At 39.4% G+C, this 25,308-nt stretch overlaps 1 protein-coding gene across 2 annotated transcripts in view; it reads right to left on the reverse strand.

Annotated features, from left to right (window-relative positions):
* The window catches only part of LOC133013799 (CUB and sushi domain-containing protein 3-like), a 212,376-nt gene that overhangs the window by 185,669 nt on the left and 1,399 nt on the right, over positions 1-25,308 (reverse strand). For both annotated transcript variants that reach the window (XM_061080848.1, XM_061080847.1), the window contains exon 2: positions 11,653-11,875. In XM_061080848.1, coding sequence (XP_060936831.1) covers positions 11,653-11,875 — 223 coding nt within the window. The remainder of the gene's footprint in view (positions 1-11,652; positions 11,876-25,308) is intronic.

Raw genomic sequence — 25,308 nt, forward strand, 5'->3', positions numbered from 1 at the left:
TCTCCACCATTGACACCGTTCTGAATGGGTGAAGAGGAGAAGTAAGACTAGGACTAGATACGATTTAGGTCATCCAGGTTGGAGGAGACAAAGGCTGGAGCAGATAAATAAAGCAGAGCATAACCATTAATATTGCTTTGATTTCATAACAACCTTGTGCTACTTTCACTTATTCAAAAAGGGATTTTTCTAAAGCACAAAACTTATGGCTTACAAGTTTCATTTATTTCCATGCATGTAATCCTTTATCGTTTGCGGCATTTATGATGCTCATCCTCTCACAATGACATTAGACAACTTTGTTCACTATATGGCCACAAATGTGTTTCTTTAGTTCATGAGTTGACGGTGTGGCAGCTGCATAATGTTTCTGAACTGCACCATGTTCTCTCCATACAAATACACAATTTAGACATAACCACTTGACTCTAGTGACACCACTTGTCCTATGACTAGTACATCTTAGGCTGCAGGATTGTATCACAGGGCAGAAAAGAGAGAAGCAATATATCAAACATACTGGTGAAGAATCACAGAACCAGCTGAAAGACTGTTATACCTGGAAACTGATTTATAAGGTCAAGGGTTTTATGTCTGTGAGGTATGAAAGTTAAATCTCAGGTTGTATGCTTCTGCTTCTTGTTGCAGGAAATGTCAGTTTCCAAGTGATCGCCTAGACTTTGGCGGCCTGCGGGAGTTTCACAGAGGACCCCCCAAATAAATTCACACTTCTCATAACATGAAAGACCTTTAATGTAATGTTTTACACTGTTTACTTTGTGTTTGTGCAGTGCTCATAGTCTTGAGCACTTTCTATCGCACAACACATTGTCAACCAATAGCTGGACTGACCAAGAAGGGTTAGCTGGCACATCAGTGGCCAGGTGGACCATCAACAAAAAAAATATATTTTGCATGTTTTACTACCATAGGCAGGCAAGCACAACTTATTACACTAGTAGTATATGCTTTAGCGGTGCATGCTCCCACAATGCAGTTCTCAGCAGGCAGGCAGAAGTCACCATAACACTGGCCTTTTTGTGTACCTGTCACAAAAGCGTGGTGCATGTGTGTTTACATGTTTAAATGCATGTTAAAGGCCCTTTAGCGTCATCTTCTTTGTTTCATACTGTTAAATTAAAATGTTGTCAGAGCTAGCATATAAACTTTTTAGTTATGGGAAAAAAATTGTTTAAGAGATCATTGTGACCTTCACATGATAATATAATTTGAAAAGTTAGAAAAAGGTTTTGTGAAAGCCCAAATAAAACACTGACCAGACTAATTATAATGGCCCAATATTTATTATTTTATTATTTATCATAATTGGACCATGCTAAATGCAGCTGAAGACAGTAAAGGTGTGATTTGCAATATTAATTGAACATAAAGCTTTCTCCAACTTTACAGCCTATAATAAAAACACTCCGTCAAACTGTAATAACAGCTCTGGGTCTGCATAGAACAGCATCTGGGTCCGGACTGCAGTCCCTCTATGGGTGACCTATGCTAGATGATCGTAGGAATTTGTTTTTCTTTCAGCTTGCTCTTCAGGTGAGTCCATGCGCAGCCACCTTCCCAACATGTCGAGGCACGTTTCGCAAATCGATGTATTTACTTAACCGATGATGCTGATCAACCTGCTAATGTAGGTCGATTTTGTGTTTGGTGAGTAAATCTAAGGAGAATACATGTCACAGTGGCTGGTAAACGTTTGGACCAAAATAGTCATGTTATAAATATTCTTCAGTCTCTACTGCTTATTGATGCCGCGTGTGCAAGATAAAAACAGAAAAATACTTGTCGTCTTGAATAAAAGATTAGTAACCATGAACACAGCAAATATGAATTTACTTGTGTGTCTATGTCTCAGCTCTTTCAAAGCTTCTCTTCCTGCCCCTGAATTTCACTTCACATCACAACTTGTTCAGTTGAAAATCGAGACGAAGACTTCTTGAGCTGAACGCTTGCTTTTATTAATCACTGATCAATATCTTCATCATTTTGCTTCAGACTTAGTGTTGAACATAATACTTTATTATCACAATGAAATACTGATTCTGTGTAATGTTTGACATTCAACGGGGGTAAAAAAAACCTAACCCTTCATTTAAAAAGGGATTTTCTGACTTATCTGCAAATTGATAAGGCGAACATGTCAAGCGGGAGTTTAATAATCCATGTAAAGCAATGTACCTCAGCAGGATGTGAGGATGTGCTTGGTACTCATTTTTTTGTCATGTCAAGATCTGTTCTCCATCTTCAGGTCACTTGACTCTGCTTTCATTGATTATGGGAAAATTCTCACACATCTACAATTACATTTTCTGTGATGCACAGTATATTGTAGTGCCAAAAAACACAGGAATTTCACCAACATCATCCATTCAATAACAGGAATATTTCAAGAGAACGGATGTTGCTTTACTTTTTGAGACAAAAACCTTTTTCTGTTTTTCTCTTGTTTCTGTGTCATTTTTGGTAATTTCATAAGCTGATCAAGAATGATTGTGATTGATGGCTCATTGTGCATTCAGAGGCTGCATGTCAATCACCGGCATCAAACTCAAACGCTGAAAACTCTGAACCCTTAAATCAGAATAAATTATGCTCATTCAGATAGACTTCTCTTGTAGATTAGTCATTTAAAATGAGAACTGTGCCAGATTTCCTTTTGTATCATGCAGTAAAAAGGGTGCAGCACGACATTTGCCTCACTTGACTTTGCACATCCTGCGATATGGCTGCTGAAAATCCTCACACCGTGGAGACAATGCTAAAACTATATATTGTGCAGCCCTAACAAGAACTATATGAAATATCCCCAGAGATAGGATCCCTATCACGATTCAAATCAATATTTTTCTTCCTCTTAACGGTATTGAACTACACTTGAAATATTGTACTAATGGTAAACAAGCACATATACTCTAAATGTGAGGTCCCATGATGCTTGGCATCTAGTAAAGCAACAGCTGTCAACATAATTGTATAATGACAGCAGCAGAAAGACCACCATAATGAGGTCATTATTTGTGCAGGGCTACACTGGAATTAACGGCTTTATTACCCTAACTCTCCGCCCGTCCTCTACCATCTTCAGCATATAATTTCAGCACAATAATGAGTGCTTCAAACAGTCATTCACAGGCACAAGGGATTGAATGTAACATAAGTGCAGCACCGAGTGAGAGCGATGGGAAAAAACTTCATAGAGCAAAGAGAATACATAGATCAATAGCGAAACACACTTATCAGGTCCATCACGGGAGTCGCTTCTTTTCATGTCGCTTTTGTCGTGCTCGCTTCTGAATTTCTGACTTAATTAATTAGTGACATTAATAAATTAAAGGCCTCTTTAATCTTTATCAAGGTTTCTATTTATAATTACCCTGGAAGAGGTAAGAAAATGAGAGAAAAGTGTTCATTATGTTCACCTTCTTATTCATTCCAGATGAAGTAACACCGCAGTGAAGGAAGGAAAGAAAAACAAGGGAAAACAACAACAACAACTTCAGGTGTTACCATATGGATATGAGCATCTTTCACAACAACATGCTGGAAAACATATGTGCTGCATCTTTCTGAAGAAAGTTAAACAAAAAGTAAGGGAGTACAAGATAAGAAAGCTTGTTTTTCCCTTCTTCTGAGCGATTTCAGTATGGAGTGAATTAATTGAGGAAGAGCAGGCATTCTACTGGCACACACTTTGGGCCCTAGAGGCACAGCAAAGATTCTGTCGTGGAATTATTTTCTGGTGCCACACAACACAGTCCCACACTGGGAGGAAATCCACCACTTGGAAAAAACACAAATGTATGACAAAAACACCAAGTAAGACATTGCTATTTAGAGGTCTGGTTTGGTTTGAGAGGCGGTGGACTAGTGGCAGAAAACTTGGACTACTGGCAGAGAAGGGGTCTCTGGTTCGATGCTGGTTTGACTCCACGGTTCGTCTCCTCGGAGTTTCGGCTGAAACTTGCCTGGATGGTGTAACGAACCCGGACCTGTCCAAAGTTCAAAAAGACTCTTCTCCCTACCCTGTCTAGTGCCCCTGAGCAAGGCACCTTACTCCCCCAACATCTGCTCCCCGGGCGCCGTACCTGGCAGCCCACTGCTCTGCTCTGCATTGTGTCCTGCACCAGATGGGTGAAATGCAGAGGACTAATTTCCCCAATGCATGAGTGTGTCTTTGCATGTTTGTGCATGTGTGTGGGATTAATAAAGTGTATCTTCTTCTGGATCTGGCAAAACCCAACAAATCTGAGCCCTATGCTTTTGTCTCATACCAAAAAATAAATCAAGCTTTTCCTCCTTTCTTAATGACAGGGTCAGTTCAATGTTAATTTAAAGCTTATCAGAAAAATACAATCTCTCCTTTCTTGTTTTGTAAAATTGTCAACCCTGTACATCACATAGCCTAATCAGCAATGACTTAACAAAAGTATTACACATTATTCCGAAAATTTCTGCTGCACACAACATAACCCTAAAAAACATCCAATTGAAAGTTTGTAGACCTGATCTAAGAATTCCATGGTATTGCCCTTTTGGTATTTCCCTTTTGGTATTACCCTGCCACATATCCTTCCTCCTCCCTCCTTCACTTTACATGTTTACAATAAAAACCGGCTAATCAGAAATTATTAGAACTGGGGCTTGCACTAAAGTTGTGTGTGTGTTCTTGTATGTGTGCCTGTGTTTGTGTGTGTGTTTCTGTTAGTACATTGCGTTTACAGCCTCTACTGCTCTCATAATTTTCCTGCATAATTTTTCCCACTTTTCTTTTTTGTAATGTTAATAGCCTTTTCATTTTATTTATTACTTGAAGGCTGCATAGCCACTGTTGTTTTCTGTTTGTTCCAATATATTTATGAAGGAGTGTGTGTTAAAGTAAATGGGATTTATTGTTTTGTTTTTTGCTGTTGTATAGAATTAGGTATTGAACATCGTGGAAATTTCATGGTATCGTGACATCCCTTATTAACTGACATTGACTTTCATAACAAACCTGTTTTCTCGATTTAATATTACAAATCCAATAATATCTTTAGTAATTAGGAAGGAGTAAGAACTGTTCTCCTGCTACCATACATGGATAGTGCTGGGCAAACATATTTAATCGCCACATAAATGTTTTTTGTCAACATTCAAATTAATTAATTTAGTTCATTGCCATCAAAACCAACAGGATTTTTTTTATTTTTCAAAATGTTTTCATATTACATAAAAAAAAATATTTGAATTTTTAAATTGAATCATCTTAATCCTTTTTTTGTTTTAAACATGTCTAATGTATAGTAAATAATATACTTTCTATTAAAATCTCTGAATCCCTGTCCTATTTATCAAAATAATGTTTGGGATGAAATTATTTAATGTTCAATAAAAAAAGTGAATAAAGTATTGGTATGCTTGTTTTAGCTGCATTTGCCTCACATGCTTCAACAAGGGATTCATTTTGCATAGTGCATTAGTGAGGCTTACAGCTGCAAATGTCAACCTCAGTTAAACCAAGGCCTTTTCCTGAGTCATTGCTGCGAAATTTAGAGTTTACAAGCATAAAATCGACCCTTTACTAAAATAAACCAGCAAAGTGCAAACAGCTTCTTCTGAAACCTGTCTTACATAATTACAATACACAATAACAGGCCAAAATATAACACAGACATTCAAGCTTTCTGTAATTCAACACTATGGTGGAAATAAATGACAAACTAAAATCATGTTTAAATCCAGTTTGAAACTCACTATAAAGACTTTCAAGACTTCTGTCCTCCCAAACCTCTCTCTACCCGTACAATACACCATCTGCAAACGGAGCCAGGGAACACCCTGCTGTGTTGCAATCATATCACAACAAAATTAAACTCAAATTAGGTTAATTTAAATGGAATAATTAGACTGAGAAGAAAAAACACCAGGGCCAAAGAGTTCAAACAAACCCAAAGGTAGAGAGATTCGCAAAGAAAGACAGATACAAAAAGAAGCTGTAGAACATAATGTTGAAAAGGTTGATGAATGTGCAACTGGAAAAGATACGATGCTGACACACATAAACGTAGTTTTGTGTATGCTCATAAATGTTTATAAACATATTTTTAAAAATGGCAAAGTTTCTGTACCATCGAACACAGAGCAAGCTAATTACACAGTCTTTTTCTAGGCCATGAGAACAGGAACAAGACAGGAGAAGCATCACCTGTGTGATGACATTAGATGAGGGCGTACGTCAACATGCCTGAATCTTTGTTTTAACTTTAAAACTCATCTAAAGACAGCGAGACAATCAGAGACAAACTAAAGCTGCCTCTGACAGCACAACTGCCTGTTTCTGACAGAACAACTGACAAACCAGTGCAGCTGCAATTACCTTGGTTCACTTACACTGAAATCCATCTCTTTATATTTCATTAGATATTTCAGAACAGTTGTCACTGAATGGACCTGGAACCTCAACTGAACACTGAGTGGCCATTTAATTAACATTGAACAGAGGCAGCTTTAAGAAGAACGGTGACAACACTCTGGAGCTTACACAGTGTCACTATGACCAACCTGTCAAATACCAGGCGTCACCATGACAGCATTAAGGCCTTTGTAATTCCAAAAAAGCCACATCAAGACATCAATCATTTTTATTTGTGGTCGTTTTGGGCTTTGTCTATACAACTAAGGAAATTCTTTTGAACGGATATTTAAAAAAATAAAATATAACACAAAATCAACTAAAAACATACAAATAAGCATTCTGAACCAATAGGTGGCAATACATACAAACAGAAAAGACTGCCTAGTTCAATGCTAAATTTGGCCATAGACTTGCAAATAGACCAAGCAGTTATCAGTGTCTAACCAAACGTAGAAGAAACGGTGGTTTCTGGGGCATGCTCATTAAACAAAGCCAGAGTGGAAATGCGCATCATAAGCTTTGACATCACCATTTCCCAAACACTTAGTTTAACATGTTCACATGGATACACAGAATCTGTTAATTTTTAAAATCTGCACATGAAAAGGCATTAGTAAGACTTTCCATTTTAGTGAATTTAAACGCTTCTTTCGAGTGGACGAGAGGCCCAAAAACAGAGGGAAAAACGAGTTTAGCAAAATATCCACATCAGTGTGGACATGGTGTTCGTCACACCCACGTATAAAAACAGGACGAGTTAGTTAATATTGCAATATAACTTTCATCAATGGCAATACGACAAAGGTTCAACATATAAATCAATATATTATGTATGCATTAATGTAAGTATGGTGAGAAGGTACAACAAATTATGTACTTGATCAACCGCAGATATGACACATGTTTTTTCTGTTTATCAAGTGTTTGTCATTCTCTGCTCAAGACTCCTGAGAAATAATAAAGTGACATTTATTGTGGTAATTATCAATATCGACTGATGGAAAGATTATTTTTATTATTTTTGCCTCAAACCAAGCCAACATCTAGCCATGTTTGTTTTTTCGTATTAGTTTGCACACTTAAACTGTTGAGTGTGACACAACCTTAAAAACACTCTAAAACCAATCATGTGTTATTATAATCCTAAACGTACCTGACAGTATCAATAACAACAGAACTTGTCTTTTACAGCAGCAAATCATATTAATTATGACTATGTCCCATTTAGGTGTCAAAGAAAGGTAAGACATGACATTTCCCCCTGCAGAGTGCAAAATACCAGGGCAGGGACAGAAATGGAATGAAGGCACAATTAATTTCAAATTAAATTGTACTGTAAGACTTTTTAAATGTGAACCTGTGAAATTCACTGACAAATTACCTGAAGTTTGCAGACACAGGACGATGTTGATGGGGGCTCAGCTGTGTAGCATTAGCATTAGAATTAGCCGTTAGCCAAACTTAGCTAAACTTTGACCTGGCTAACGTTACATTGCGTAAAAGAAGCTCGTGTAGAAAGTAAATGATCTTATTTAGGAAGTAAATGAACTCCTCTGGGAAGTGAAGACTGACAGACAGTAGTAACTGGTACAGGTGAAGGCTCATGTCCTCCATGTTGCTCCCTCTCTCAGCTGTCACTGCTCTGACTGAGGACACCGCCATTACCTCAAGAGGAAGAGTGGAGATGCTTTCAAAAACATAGGAAATATGGCTTCTGCTCTTCAGTTCTATATGAGGACTTGGAAGGTCTACACGTGCCAGACAGACAGAGAGACAGATAAAATTATGTCACCAATGTTCGCTCTGTGTTATCATTTTCTGTGACAGCTTCTTGTAGCCTATATAGTACAGAGCTAATTCAGAATTATTTCCTGTCATTAGTGAGTCCTCTTCTATGGAAGAGAAGCTAGAACATTCACTTGAGAAAAACAAAATCTGCAGTTTTTCTTAATTAACTACTTAATTATGTTTAAGAAAAACAAAGCCGATTATTTATTGATTGATATGCAGCAACAACCGTAGCTTCCGTTTCCTTCTTGTTTTTAATTATTATTATTATTTAAATAATTAGGATAAGTTTCCTAAAGAATTTTTTTAAACAAATCTGCTCTGTTTTTCTGAATTAATGAGAAAATGTATCGTTAATTAAGAAATACAGAGCGGAAATTCGTTTTCTCAAGTGCATACAATAAGCTACCATACTCAAACAGTTCAACACTATACTTTATATACTTTTGTATTGTGTGTGTGTGTGTGTTGGGGGGGGGCATTGTGAGCGTTTTATGGTACAGAGTGAAATAGCAAACTTTGTGTTCATCCTACCTGGTTAATCTGCAGTGAAGATTTTATAGTTAATGTTTTCTTTCGATAAAATGTAATGTAATTATCTTTTTTAGTGTTCACATGTGTGTGTTTATATGTAAGTGTGAATGATTATGATGATGATTTACTTGACTGGTGTTATTTTTCTTATTTTGCATGTCGGATATTTCAGAGGTCTGTTCACGAGCCATTCAATCTTCAGACCAAAGTGCTTAACTTTTGCGATACAGCTCAATATCAAGCATTACATCAACAAAAAAAAGGTTGTGCTGTTACTTTGAAGACAATTTGCTAAAGAGGAAGTTATTCTATGAAGGTTTTCACTATTACAGAGGCCAGCACCCGCAACACCCATGAATGTCTGTGTCAGTCCAGTATGATGAAATAAAAATAGCCAGATGATCAAAATGAACTGGCAGGCCTGATATTATTGGACGTAAGACGCCAGCTGCCAACCAATGTCCCGAGCCGAGACGCAGAAGACGATATATTAACTCGGTCCACAGACTGCCTGTTAAGCCCCACCTCCACTGACTCCGCCTCTTGTTTTGTCAGGCTTTATTGATATTAAATGTATGATGTCTCCAAATTGCACTAAATTCAGTACTGCGCTTGCATAATTTACACCCAACATCCCAAATATGAAGTCGATGGGATGAACGGTTCTCGAGATATCCGCATACAGACGGCAGAAAACCAGACAGACGTTTGTGGAATCCTTCTTTATGGAAGGGTTGTCTCTCCAAAATACATAATTAATAACTTTTGTTAACAATAATCACCGATACATTATGAGGTTTACACCCTGCATTTACACCAACTGGTTAAATGAGCTGTTTTATCAAAACTGCGGACTTGATTAAATTTTAAAGGTACTATTGGCAGTGAAGAACAGGTTCTGGCACAGTGACAACACTAGTTACCCTTAATAGCCAATATGTTTATTTCAGCATGTGAGGCAACTGAAGAAGCATATGATGTCTGCCATTACTCCTTGTTATGTAATGTCACTGGCATAAAAGTGAAATTACTGGTATTTAAATGTCTCTTTTTAATAAAACACACATGGTTTGAGACCAATGTTGTTGTGGTGTGGCTGAATATTTTTGGTTTGGTTCAATCCAAGCAAGGCAATGAAGATTTCACTGGTGCAGCAGCAAACTAAGAGCTACGTCCTCTTTACCCAAATGCAGGAAGGCACAGTGTGATTAAAAGTCACAGCAATGTCAGACACTTTTGTAATTGCTGAAAGACTTGAAAAAGTACATTATTTCTAGGGCTTTTTTAAAACACTTTTTTTGACAAGAGATGTGGGATCAATACGTGATGTGGAGTCAAACCAGCATGGTGACAAACCCTCATAAGCCCGACCTTGAAAACCGCATTACGCAACATAATCTTTTAAGTATCTAAAGTGATTCAGCCGCTAAAGTATCAACAATGATTCAGCTCTTGAATAATTCCCCTTCATTGCCACTGTTTGCTATACATCCCCCATGTGACCTCAGTCCACTTCCACTGAACTTCAGCCACGTATATGGCACTGCCTAATGTTGGAGCCCACTCTCACGAAGCACACTCGTGAATACAAGTGGACGGTCAGACTTTAAAATGTCTATAAAAAGTCAATTGAATCTTATTCTAATAAAATGTGCTTCTCCTCACTCCTCAGTCAGCACAGACAAGAGATTACTTTGTCACAATGTGCGGCACACAGTTCTATAAAAGAGTGGATTTATTGTTTATTTTGAGCTGTTTGGTTTGGCAAGGAAAAGATGAAATTTTAAATGTGTTGTCTTTTGCTTTTGAAATCCAAACACAAAATAATTCTTTGATGCAGGCTTCATTGGGAAAATAGAAAATGGATCATCCAAAGAAAGCTGCTATTCAGATTCCCTCTGAATCTGACAAACATCATATCCTTTATTTATTGCCAAACTAAAAGATGTTCAATTGTAGGCTCATAACCTTCACGCTTCACTAGTCCAGGAAGATTTGAGGTTTTGATTGACTTTATATTTGTGATACCATGTTTAATAAACAAACAAAAAAGCTTCAAAATTACCGGCAAAACAAAAGTTACCGATGTACCCTGAGAAAATGTTTTCATCAAACCTCAGCTTTCAGTATTTCTGTCTCTGTATGAATGCCTCTGTGGAGAAGAGTCTTGTTTCCATCCCTAATAATGTCTTACCGTTTCAGTACAAGCCTCCCTTGCAAATATCCTGTGACTGTCTCCTCAACCTTCTATGGCTCCTTCATTAATTCAATTATTGGATTTTGCTAAGCTGTAAAGAGTGATTTTACAGTCAAAATCAAACCCAGGTTGAGTCTAATAGATCTGTTAGAGACTGACAATGAGGATCGGGAGATGTAGAAATAAAAAGCCACACGGGAAAATGGTAGTACTTCAATATCAGCGTTTGTGAGGATGCAAGGATTTATTAGGCTTTTCAGTGACCAATACAAATGTGAAATCTTTGTGTTTGATGTTTTCCTTTACCCCTGTGTCCTACAGTGAAGCATTTGTTAAAGGTCAGTGATTACCAAGCTGGCCTTCATACCACTGAAGCCAGCACATCATGCTGATTCAGAAATAAATGCTAGTGATTCAGACTGATGGGTTTCTTTGCTTTTTGGAATCTTGACTCAGTTCTATTTAAAGTCGCTCATGAAAGAAGCTTTAAACATTTTTTATAGAAACATATATGTGTCTGTATATATATGTTTTTTCAACTATGTATGTTTTTTCAAGAATGCGCAATATTTGTCCTGTGTGCATTAAAGATGAACTTTCCTTCAGAAGGTATCACTGAAGGCTTCCCCCCCGCCCCCCCCTCACATCTTTCCGTCCCTGCCTGCCAGCCTTCAAACGCAGCCTTCAAGATGCACAGCTTCAGGGCCGCTCGCTCCCTTACCTCGTCCTGAAGTTAGCCGGGTGTGGATGTCCATCATACAAAGATAAAAAGTCATATTCCTCCTCCACAGCGAAAGATTGAAAAACTATATGAATCCTGTTGCCCTCCTCAGCAACAATCACCCAGGTACAGTTTGCTCCATTTGGATATCCATATGGAAAGCCGGGGCTTTCTATCGTCCCATTCCTCCCTTTTAAAGTGCCTCCGCAAGTGTGGATAAAACCTGGAATGAGAGAAAACAAACACTGAGTTATTATCAGAGGCTTCAAGAGAGTGTGAAAAATGCTCACAGCTGTGGAGAGGCAAAAAAAGAGAGAAATTCTCTTTAACACATTGAAGAAAGAGTAAATAGAAGACATCCTTACATAAAATGTGCTAAGTTTTGCCTGGTTCAAACATCCATGCAACAATAAATTACCTGAATGGCTTTCAAACAGACACTATTCAAGTAATGCTTTAATTGTAACAGCTGCATGCACAGCTTTAAGTTCAGGTGCAGTATTTCTTCAACTGAGAACAAATTGTTTGGAAAATTCTGATTGTTCTCTGCTGGCACAAGCTGTGAGGGGAATCTGCCAACCAGCTGAGCAGGAAACTGGAAATTTCCAGTTTTAGTCAAATTTAAAAAAAGAAAAGAAAAAAAAAAAGTCTGCAGCTCTAACCGGGGCAATAATGAAAAAGAAATGCACAATTGAGGACTTCAATTATGTTACACTGAGCAAAATGTTTGTGATGCATCGTTACTGCCAAATTCTTTCTAGAGGGTCAGAAATCCCCAGAGACAAGCAACAAGCAAGGTCTGCCAATTTGGTGCCACAAGCCCTTAACAATCTGTTTCACAGCCCACACAAGAAAGATCTCTGGTACCTTGGTAAACTGGCTTGCTGAAAAAAATCAATACTCTTGACATATAAGGTTAACCTGTTAGAAGAAACCCCAATTTTTGTGCAAAAGCCTGAAAATAATGTACCCAAAATATAAATGCGTCAGTTCAACCATTCAGCCCCAGTGACTGCAGCCATAACAAACAGCCAACAGATAAAGCACGACACTATCATACTACACTAATGTGATTGCTTGGCTAACCTGAGCAGTGTTAATGTAAATGAACACTCCATGCTACACTGTTTTTTCCTCACACAATCAAACCCGTTATTTCACACTTCCACTCCCAGTTTAACTCACACACTCACACAGTGTATAAACATGATGCCACACACACTGTTCCGTGGAGCACAGAAAAAAAAAAACTGCTTTGTTTGAGTCTATCTTGAATGTTGTCTAATGAAAAGTAAACTTAATTAAGATGCATAGTTTACCCCCACAATTTAGCCTTAGTGTAATTAGCTTTTCACAGTCTGTAGGTAAAGGATGTTTCTTGCATAGTGTTAGCACACAGACACACACGCACAGACACACACACACAGCAAACACACACATATCACTATGCAGCTAAGATGGTCTCTTAATGGACAGACAGCCATAATTTGTCTCCAGTATGTACTCCTTCTTATAAACGGATGTGAGCAAATAGTCCAAATGTTAAACTGTAAAGCAAACAGACAATTAATGTTCCTCTTGTCAAGCTCTCTAATTTTAGTTTTGGACAAATCCTAGCAGCTGTTATTTGTATTTCACACAAAAAACAACTCTGTTATCACGGATAAAATTATCCACTGGGACATTCTTACATAATCTCTACATCTTGCAACACCTTCAGGATATTATACTCTTGTCCAGAGTCACTGACATCACTGTATATTTCCACCTATTGTCAGATAACTGACCGCCCCTGCTGACCAATTCACTCCTCCCCCATGCGGTGATTAAGTGGCCTGACCTTGTTATAGATACAGTTATAGATACAGTATGCCCGTACAAGGTCTATGATGTTGTGTCTGGCAATGAGCTGCTGCTCTCAGCGCAGCAGGTAAAAATCCCTCCAAGGTTTGTCCTATGTCTAAGGTGTAATTATTTCTGCCAACAATTGGTGTAATCATGGCAAATTTACAGCATTAATGCACCACCTACAGGGTCGACACCATCCAACCTCTGACACTGTACATTGTTGCTGCTATCAAGTGCTCTTGGAAATATCATAATTACCCATATAACCCTCAGTGGGGATTCAAACAGTTTGAGCATGAGTGAAAAAGGTAAAGATTTGTGATCACAGGTTTAGGAAAACTGCAATCTTACTTGTTTGACCAACAGCTGCTGTTATATTTGTTGTTGCTCTGTGGCCTCTACATTGAGTTTTGTAGCATGTTGTCACACATTCTTGATTTTAATCAACTGAAATGCCCGATTCACATGGTTTAAATGTTTGCCAATCTGCCACCAACATATTTTTCCTGGTTGCTAAAATTTGCTTTATTTTCCAACTAAAAGGAATAATGGACTGGATGCCGGATACATGCATAATATTTAAAGAAAAGCTATGAAGCGCGTGGAGACAAAGAGGTCCAAACTCACATTGGCAATTAAAAAATGTCCCTGTGCAAGAAATGTGAAAAAGCCTTGTCCATTACTGAAGGCGAGCCCACCTGCAGCTGGACTGTTGTTGTTATAGTTAGACGTAATTCACTTCAGTCAAAGCAGTGGGCCCTGGCATAATTACGAGGCCAGAAATGAGTCACCACTGCCATGTTTATGAACATAATTATAAAACTATTTCTGATAACATTAAACTTCTCTCCACAGGACGATGGAATTGTACTGAGTAACAGTGGGAGCGACAGAGATATAATGAATACTCACATAATTTTATTGTATGTTTAATCTAGGACATACGATTATTTAACGGCAACATGCAAACGTTTAGGCTTTATATTGATGGAAGGAGAATGCCGCCATTTTTATGTTATGCCACTTGCTTGTCAAACATTAAACAATAAGCCTATCGACCGCAGTTTGGTGTTAGAAATATGTGGAAACCAGGGGCCAGGGACGGTTTAACCACAGTTTGGCATTTACCTTATTTGTAAGAGTTAGTGTTTTGGAAATGTACTCAAGCAGATCAAGTCTTCTTAATTCATGAGATAAGTCATATTAAATCGCTGGAAAACCCTTTCACTGTTACAACAGAAGGATCACAGTTAATAATGAGAACAGATGTCTTGTTCGATGTCTGTTGCCGTGAGAGTGTTAAAATATCCTTCCTAAATCTATCCATTATCTTTACTGCTTATCCGTCAGTGGTGCAGGAAGTACTCCAACATTTGACCTAAGTACAAATAAGTTTTTAGAAATGTACTCAAGCCCAAGGAAAATTAACACGATCCTACATCATTATGTCTGGGTCTCTATAAAGTCTATGGTCTAGGTGCTGTTTCTCCATCTGTGCTGCTGCTGCTGCTGCTGGGGGTGGTGTCCAACTTACATAATAGGAAAAGCGAAGCCCTGTGTGAATGTGGCTTGTACTGTAAAGTGCTTTCAGTGGTCGATAAGACTAGAAAAGTGCTGTATGAATACAGTCCATTTACCATTTAACCATTGCTATTAAAACACATTATTATTAATGAAGTAAACTAGATGCAGTTGTAACGGTGTAACTTCATCTGACATTATGACAAAACTAACCTGATGAAATCTTAGTCGACAACAACAACAAGGCAAAGGATAAGGCCAATAAATCTCTGTTAGCCTCAATCAATCACACAATCTTCAACCCACAAAAAATGTAGTACGGCTGCTTTAAAATGAGACCGTCTGGTACTGCATCAGTGTTTGTCAAGCATTACTAATGTTTCAACCTATTCAGAGTAATGCTTGTTTGTGTGAAATGCTTAGCCGTGTTTGCTTGGCTGATTGTTCTGATGTCCCGGGGATGACAAAACAGATGCTCAATGCCAAGATATCTATTTCCCCCTTTCTGCCTAGCTCGCTTTTTTTCCCCTTCTCCTTCTCAGATCTAAGAATTCCTTTCATCCTTCATTATCCCTGCATCTCTCTCTCTCACCATCTGCAGATTTTGTCCCACTTTGTATCTTCCTCAGCTTCAGCCCCTCGTCTCTCTCACCTATTTCGTTCACTGCCTATTCAGCCAATTGTTCCCACAATCTTTCATCATCTCTTTCTCTCTTTCTGTAACTCTACCTCTCATTTTCCCAGCAAACCCCAGCTCCTCCTCATAGCACTGTCCCCCCTCCCATCGAATTTTCTATTTTTTTCTCCCCATAAGCTATTCATTATGAATTAGAATCCCTCTTTTCAATGCTGTGATTCATACAAGCTTGTAATATGTTAAGTAATGTCATCTCCATAAAAGCTGGATCTATAAAAAGAACATTGTAAACACTCATCTTGTTTCTTCAAAGGAAAACATTGACAACTTGTGCTTCCTCGTCAGGGGGAGAGGACGTCCATTAAATCCATTTACCACTTAGACCTACAGTATGTCTTCTTTGAATTCCACTGTCACCGCTAAGTTGCCCGCTCCGACCTCTATCATCATCTCAGCTGTAAAACGGATTCCCCGGTAGGCTTTTTTTTATTCCCGACCCCACATTAATATCATGCTGCTACACCGACCATAAATTGCGATGAGAAAACCAAATTAACAACATGCTGTGATTGCACAGTGGGGAAAATACAGTTCACAACGATAAATCAGTATCATAACGCTCAAGCCTGAAAGAAACAGGGGCACAGCGGGCAGCCGCGGCCGGCTGACAGGCAGCACAAGAATTGTCCCAGCTGTTTCCTTAAAATACTTACATTTACCCCTGGCCTTTTTGCACACATTTTTACTCCCCTACACCTTTGTTCATAACTGCATGACTGTTACATGCGCTAAGCAAAACACATGGTGGGATTTCTCAAAGTGTTTGTCAATCTGAATTGCATGTGTGTGTGTGAACATGCATATTTATGCATGTTGTTGGCCTTGTTGTACTGCTTCCCACTAATACAAACAGAGAACAAGTCTAATGAATGTGATTCTCCGATCCCTTTCCCAGTGAATACAGAGATTTTGGGCAGAATGATCCAGTTAATGAACCCCAGTGCTGTGCCCTGTGTGGATGGAAAATAAGATTGATTTTTTAAACAAAATGCATTATGCATCATAGAGAGTATCCTATTATTTCCAAGGACTAAACAAATTTGTTTCAGGCTAATTTGGTTATTTAATGTTTGCTATGAGCACTGAAGAAAATTAGAGGCAACATGTTGACTTCCCAGTGCATGGACTGGTGTGTGAGGTGCATAACAGCCAATATGTTATTATCTGGCTTTAATGCAGTTTTGTAGTGAAGTCATAAAAATAAATGATTATGTGCAGCAGGGAAAAGAGGAGGAGGAGGAGTCATTTGCAGCAAGTCAGATTATTATGAGTGGCAAACAGACGATCAGGTAATAGATAATAGTATAATGGTTAATGGGTGTGAGATATTGGCCCGTCCCAATCGACTATTTCTGAGCAGACCACCATTAAAAAGGCTCAGAAAATAAAAATTCACAGTGTGACCTGTTCCCTCATGTAGTTGCTTCAGGATCCAGCAGAGAAGAATTAACTGCTAGACAAAGTCTTCTCCTCCCCGGGCAGTGTTGAATTCTGATGAAGGACTGCGGCACTTCAGTCCGGCAAATGCATTCTGTTCCATTTGCTTTATTGTCCTTAAAGAGTATTGAATTTATCTGCTGTCTTTTGTACTGTATTTGCCCTTCATCAACTGTCTATTATCCCTATTTTATGTGGTAGCCTGTGTGTCCAAAGTAATTTCTCCAAAGAGACTATGAAGTTGATCTAATCGAACAAAGTCCTGTAGCTTACAGCAAATTATGTTATATGGATATGAAAGTTTTTGGGCCCTGACTAATGGAATTAGAAGTACTGGCTACTACAGAAATGTTGTAGCGCCCCCTTTGGTTCCAGATAGTGTACAATTTATTCACTGGTAGAGCTGCACTGCACAATACTTCTAAGTGCCCTTTAGTTTGTGAAGTATAGATTTAAAAAAATACAGGCATTAAATACTAAAGGGTGCTGGTCTTTAGTTGGAACGTGTCCAAACCTAATTCTTACATGTTGACAAACACCAGCTAAGTTCATGCAAGGGCATTTGTGTAGGTATATTGGACATTATGAAGTTACCATACTCTGGCAGAGGCTTTTAACCAAAGAAGCTTTCCTTCATTTCCACAAGCACATACATCCAGAACATTTGAGCTTTGTTATTCCATTCATAGATACTTCAACGAGTAGGATATCCTGGGAGCCACCACATGACAAATGACCATCATGCTCAACCACCTGAGCTACTGCCCCATCAGACTCCTGTGTGTGTGTGTGTGTGTGTGTGTCTGTGTGTGTGTGTGCGTGTGTGTGTGTGTGTGTGTGTGTGTGTGTGTGTGTGTTTGTGTGTGTGTGTGTGTGTGTGTGTGTGTGTGTGTGTGTGTGTGTGTGTGCGTTTGCGAGCACGGAGCCTAGAAACCAAAGACAGAGGTGAACTGCTTCTTCCTTCTCCTTGCTCTGACTCGTGAGATGTGTCATGGCTGATTATATTTAGTCTCTCTTAAAAAATTACGAGTTTTTTTTTATGTTTTTCAAATGCGGTATAATTCTTTAAGTAATTCTGCTTTTATGAATGATTACTACTTATTATCACTTCAAATAGTTCCTATTTTTATTGTTGATTCTTTTTTACTGCGTAGCCACAGATTATAGTAGGAAGCCAATAGTTCTCTTCAGTCAGGGATTTTTCCAAGCGCCATGAAGACAGTAGTTATTAAAGCTGGATGCCTCCATGATAAATAACTATAGGTTCACCTTTTTAAGGAGACATCATTGAAAAAAAGATTTTCTCTCAGCAACATAACACTGTCCTGGCGCAAAAATATTTATAAAATGCTTTTTATGTCTGGATTTCCACCAAAACCACAGCACTGAGAGTGCACTTGTTAAAGTTTTAGATGACATGTTTTTGAGCAGTGATGCATCACAAATGTCAGTCTTGGTGTTACTGGATCTCTGCTTTCGACACTGCTGACCATGAGATACTGCTCGACAGACTAGAAAAGTGGATGAATTTTATGGCACTGTGCTAAACTGGCTTAAAATTAGGGCCAATTGGTATCCATGAAGCTCTGTTCTGAGCAAACCAATGTTCTAAACTGGCTTAAAATTAGGGCCAATTGGTATCCATGAAGCTTGGTCTCTGAGCAAACCAATGTTCGAATGGGGAGTTCATCAAGACTCCATTCTTGGGCCTCCTCTTTCCAAAATCCCTTCCTTTCTCAGATCATGAAATATGATAAAATTTCTAACAAGCAGAAGAACCAATATATAATAAGTTTATTGAACAAATCTGTGAGGGATTGGTCCAGAAAAACATTGGGGATTTTGGGGATCTGGATCTGCAACCATTTGTCCGGCACTTGTGTCTAAATGGTGAATTTACTTGTTTTACTGTGTTTAAGCTTCACCTATAATTCTATTTGACTTTTAAACCATGACATCTATTTAAATACTAAATAGAGCTGACAGCAGTTTTATGTTCAGTGGAGATATGAGCTGAGACTCAAAGTTCCCCAGAGTCTTTAAAGCTTACTATGACTTGTAAGGAGTGATTTGTTTGAATCTCTGGCCCAAACTGTGTGTGTTGCTGTGTGTGAGTTGATAAACATAAAATCCCTGTACACCTGCTTCTCCCTCATATGAAAAACTTGGTCTGTAACATGCTGTATATGATAAAAGGGACTAAAAAAGAGCACATGAAACCTCTACATATGATTTTATAAGGATGAAACGATAAGGGTATCACCAATCTCAAATTTGTACATAATTAAGTGTATGATTTAATCTTGCAGTGCAAATACACAAATTCTGCTGCAGTGCAAAAACATCACAGCCGTTCGAGCCTCGCTTTGAACAACACTTGCAGCGCTAGTCGAACTATGCATGAACAGGGTTTTGCCCTCATCCTTCATACATCACAGTATCTTTCTTCAAACGACTCCAAAGCCCAATATCCACAAGCCCACTGAGCGACGTGCTTTTCACTCTCCTCTTTTTGACTCGTTTTAGGTATGTATTATTCGATCTCTCTTTCTCTCTCTAGCTCTCTCCCTATGCTTGAAACTCCATTTCCTCACGATGGTCTGTCATATCTGCTTCGTCAAGGACACCTCTCTCTCTCCGGATGGCATTTCATCATTGCTCATGATGAGGGCCTGTTAGAAACTGAGAGGGAGGCAACAGCACCACTCCTAGCAATCAAAGTTAAATTACGAAAAAACCTGCATTGATTTCCACCTGACCTGAAAGGTTAGTCAGCCAATACAGAGATATCCATCAGTGGGGCCTGGTTACAGTGCACTGACTGGAAAGATAGAGCCCTTACCGAGCAAAACAAAGGTCAGCAAACACCCTGGCAGGCTTCATTTGCTGCAAAGTTCTGGTCTCAATGTTGCAATGAAACACCACAAAGAGAAGCACAAAGACACTCCTGCATGTTCCTAAATATGAATTGTCTTAACTACAGTTTTTAGGAGATTAACTAGTGAATCTGGGTAATAATTTACATATGCTGTTTTAATTATAAGGAAATCTGAGCAAAATTTAAACTTTCACAAAAAAGCAAAAAAAAGTTACATTGAAATGATAGAACTATTTTTCCATTGATCAGCGGTAATGCAGAGTGAAAAACTCAAGTTGCTCATCTGCTGTCACACCTTCGGGGTCTGCACTGTATCAAATCAGAGATGCTACAGCACTCAGGAGTTATATTTAGACGTAATTTTGTTTTTAGAAATCCAAGCACTTTTCTCTCAGTGCTATGAAAAGCTGCACTCCGAGTCACAGACAGTAAAACGTGGAGGGAAGTGAAAATTATTTTTCATCAGCACAAGCAGGAATACAACAATGACGACTGCCACGGCCACGGCCGCAACCTTAGCAGACAGAATTCTTAAATTGACGTCTCTCAAAGAGAAGGATTTTATCTGCATGGCTGTGCGGCACCCTCACAATTCATACTGATAGAATGTGCATAATCGAAGCCCCTCACTAGACATGTCTGCATGGTTGATGAAAAGAAAATGGGCTCTGTACAGCAAAAACAGAAAAGAGGCTTTCTACAGAATGACTATTACCTCATGAGTGTGTCATTCCAATTTGGGAAAGGGCTCTGAAATATTCCATTTGGTGGTTTTAAATTGCCAACCACTGAGGTGAAAAATACTAAAATCAAACACTCTGCCACAGTAAAACACAGCTGGCACGGGCACAAACGCCCAGCCCGAGCACAGGCCATTGCACATGGAAATAACAGGGTTGAGGTTTGCGTGTCTGCGTGGCCAAGTATAATAACTGCTTCCCGACGTCTGAATGCTGCCGGTGCAACAGCTACCTCCGAGCAGATACAGTATTTTATGGCTAGACACCAATAACTCCTCAAAGTGCTACTGGGCCATATTGCACCTGATGCCAGGCCACCACTGTGAGGGCTGCTGTACAACACAAAACTGTGAGCCAACAACACATCTAATAGGACGCCTGTCTCTCACTTCCAATTTTCGAAACAAATAACATCAACACTTCACTTTCGCCCACGAAAAAAAGGAAAAACGAAAAGCGCACGGAACGAGAAGGCGTCTTTTTGTCGACGGAGAGAGGCTGAATCTATACTTGACTGTTTTTTTTAACTTTCCGAGTAAACATCTCCCTCCAGTTTTCAGCCTATTCAAACAGTGAAGATGTTTTTCTTGCAGACTCAAAGCACCTTGTGCACTTCACTTGAAACTCAATCACAAACTTACAAACCACCTCATTGACATTTGGCAGTTTTTACTTTCTCCAGAAACTTTTACCAATTCCACTCATGCTAACCTGGGGTTATACACAGGAAAGAACAGAGCCGGTGCAATTTTAACACTTACCCAACCTGCAGGCAATGAAATAGGCATTTTACAAAATGACTGAGTCACAATAATCTCTGTAAACAGATTCTGCATGGGAACGAGGAACAAGGTTTTGGGGCTAGAAGCGCAACTGGGTTTTGATTCTGAATTGACCAGTCGTGTGTGAGCCGGCCTTGGTTGCTTGCAGGTTAACAGCGAAATAAGCAGAACACATTGAATAAAATGCACCTCCTATCGGTTTCCTTCATTTTTCTGCAGATAGCTGTTTCTTCAGATTAGCCAAAACGCCATCTGGACCTAATACACCAACCTTGTTTGTGTTTTGTTTGGAAACAGTTAAATTCGTGTTCTAAAGCACAAGTCTAAAAGTGCCAGCGCTGCCGTTTGGTGTTCTTTGTATCAGTGACAAAGCCTGTCCTTGATAATGCTCTCATGATGAGAATTAGACCTGAATGGACAAACATGACTAAATAAGTGCTTTAATAATTACAGCTCCCCAGGCCAGCACCATAGGCCAATGTACACAGCATGGAACTGTAAAATCAGATAATTGGTCAATCAATGATTTTTTTCAGCATGCTCAGCAGAGGCCTGAATGTATTTTTCCAACAAAAAAAGTAAAAATCACTAACCCCATATGAGACATCACATTTTTCCTGCTTTATCATTCAGAAGATGTCAGAGAACTTAAAAACGATCAAGTCAATTGTTAAATTAACAGCAATGTAACATCTATGCAGCCGAACAGAGAGCCTCTCGACAGCAATTGAGACTGTACATTCGAAGTGCTCGGGTCTGTCTAGGTCTGTATTTTCTAGCTCGATGGAATATATGCAGTCCCCAGTGCTGCCTCCTCAACACGGATAGCAAAGTGGTGCAGCTGAACAGGCGTCTGTTTAGCTATAACCACCTTTCGTTTTAATTGCTGTAGAAATTTGCAACGGAATCAAAGCAACCTCCAATGAACACACTACCTCCTCAATTACCTTGACATCATCCTGCTTTGTTTCCCCGACCATGCCTTACCCCTGCCTGCTCCCCTGTCACATATCAAAAATCCAGTCGACAGCCACAGACACAAACAAGAACAGCAGTGGGCACTGCGGAGGAGGACTCGAGGAGTTACGTGGGTGTGCATGGTACAGGTTTTAAAGTGAATAACACTGGAAATATACTGCGGATACAATTCTTGACAAGGTCCGACAAAAAACTCCCAAATGTATGGATACTATTATGTGATTCAGTGAAAACTCAAGAAATGCATATGGGTTTTATATGCAGACATGTTTGGTTACAGCTCATTAGAAGTCCCATAATTGGGTAAGATCTCATTTATAGTATCTGTCAATTTGTGTAAACAGTTATTACACAAATTGACTGCATTAAAGCTAAATATCTTGACTACAATGTGATGCAAATTTCTCACTTGTCAGGTGTTTTAGAATTTTAACCTCAGCATGGATGAAGCCAAATAGATGCATACAATTTTATCAGCAAATATGCCTGGAGACAGTTAACTGAGTTTAATCCCCTCTGACAATGGCACCTGAGGTGCAGACAGTCCACTTTGAATCTGTAGCCTTGACTCTGGAAGCAGCATCTCCTCAACCTATTACATTTAATCTTAACAAACGGTGAGCTATTTTTCTTCCTGAAGACAAGATATTGCCAATCTCTCTCTCCCCCAAGAGTGCCGCTTATATTAAAACTGATACCTGAGAAGAACAGACTCACTCGCAACCCGCAAACTATATCCCGTCTATGCAGGAATCTGTCAGCGCCATCTGAGAGCCCGGCCCCGGCCTCGAGCCATGGGCATGAGGCCAGTGGGTGAGCTGAGTAGTACTTTGGTACACCACTAGGACTATACAGTGAAATGTCAGCAGTAAAAGAGGCATCAGGAATACCAGCGAGAGAAACTACTGTCATGTATCCTGGAAACAGTATATTCTTCCTCCCGGTTACAGTTGGACCCCAGTGATTCTTCGGGATACTGCCCCCTTCCACCCCTCTTCTTCCGTTGTGGAGATCAAGAAACTGAGGGGGTAGTAGGATAATGCCCCACATTCCCCATAGATAGTGTGTAATTACACAGACAAATTGTAATCCTGATTAGCCCTCGCAGCCTTTCCAGCCTGTTTACATAATCACATTGAGAGAAAGTCTTCACTGAGGGCTCAGTGGCCAGATTACTGTCTGTGTGGAGCCCACCTGATTATCAACAATTAGTGACCCAGTTCCAAAGGATAACTTTTACAAAATATAGAAGCTAGAAGGAAATTTGAGAAATGCAGTGTTCTCCAAATGTTTTGGTGGGACACAGAAGCTGGCCATTTTCAAACAATCCAAAGACTTACAGATTCATGATTAGGTTGACTAGAGACACTAAATTGACCATAGGGTCATGCTGGTGTATGTTGGAGCTGTGATATGCTGGTGACCTGTCCCATTGTACCGGCATCTCGCCCAATGTCAGCTGGGATTGGCTCCATCTCCCTGTTTCGACCCTCAAGAGCATAAGTGGTACAGATAATGGATAGATGTCATCTGTCATGCTAATGTCAGTGGGATACAGGTCTGTGTGCTTTGTTTGTCCAATCCTGTGGTGTCCCTTTAACTGCACATGATGTTCTTGTCCCTTCCTACTCACTGTGAAGCCTGTCTGGTACAAAACAAATCCCAAAACATAGAAACGGAAGGTTTGAGTGGACTTTCATCTGGAAAGTACCACAACATTCATCAGTTTCAATAAGAAATATTTTTACAACTTTTAAGAATATAAAGGAGACACACTAGCCGTGGCCATGACTCCAATTTGTCTCTTCTTCAATTCCATTTTAAGAACATCACCACCCTAACAAAATATGATCCATAGCTTATAAAAGCTTCTAGTATGAATGGGGTGCTTTTAGTTGTGCGTCACTGTAAAGAAATTCAATTTTTATCTGACCCAGGCCTTTTGCTCTGTTTAAAAAAAACTGTGTTTGCAGTTTATCTTCCTATATTTGTGTCTGTGTCAAGCAGTTTTATAAGTTCCCCTGCGACACAGTTCCAGTGGATGTCCTCATTTGTTTGGTAGTGGACTGCTGCAATGTTTTTTTTTCATTCTAACATCGCTGTGCGGCCCCATTAAATCCAAGCTGATGAAATCCACTTAACATCACTTCATGATATGTGTCAAGAATCAAGCAGGTGAGTGAGAAACCTTCAGAACTGTGCATCGCCCACACACAGGATCCTGGTTCAGAAATAATCAGATTTTTAGTCAATGGAAAAGGCCCCGCTATAGCTAGGCAGTGTTGAACAAACTTTGCTAGATATGGGGCTTCTTCTTTTTATATCACATCATTATCTTAGCAAGGGATGTGAGTCACAGGCTCGATCTACTGGATATCTTTTTACTTCTGCAAACACTGTGTCAACTGTCAGAGCAGAGGAACAACAGCTGTGTGGGTCTTCCTCCTCGCCTTCCTCTGTGTCAGTATTTCCTTCATTCTTTTCTAAGTGAAGACCCAGGCCTCCTCCTCCTCCTTTCCTCCTTTTCTCCCTCCCTCCCCAATTCCTGGCTGGCTGGCTCCCTAATAAGTAACAGAACTCGGAGGATTGGCAGTGGCCTCAAGGTTTGACATTGCCACAATGTGGGTGGTGATGAAACAGCAACTGTGACCGACTCTGCTCGACTCGACTTGGCTCAGTCTTGGGGGGCGCTGGTACTTTGCATGCTGCACATCTCATCCGGCCGCAATAGACAGACACGAGAATTACTCACAGGGTGAACAATCTGCATGTAAA

The sequence above is a fragment of the Limanda limanda genome, chromosome 11 (genome assembly GCF_963576545.1).
Source record: "Limanda limanda chromosome 11, fLimLim1.1, whole genome shotgun sequence".
Lineage (NCBI taxonomy): Eukaryota > Metazoa > Chordata > Actinopteri > Pleuronectiformes > Pleuronectidae > Limanda > Limanda limanda.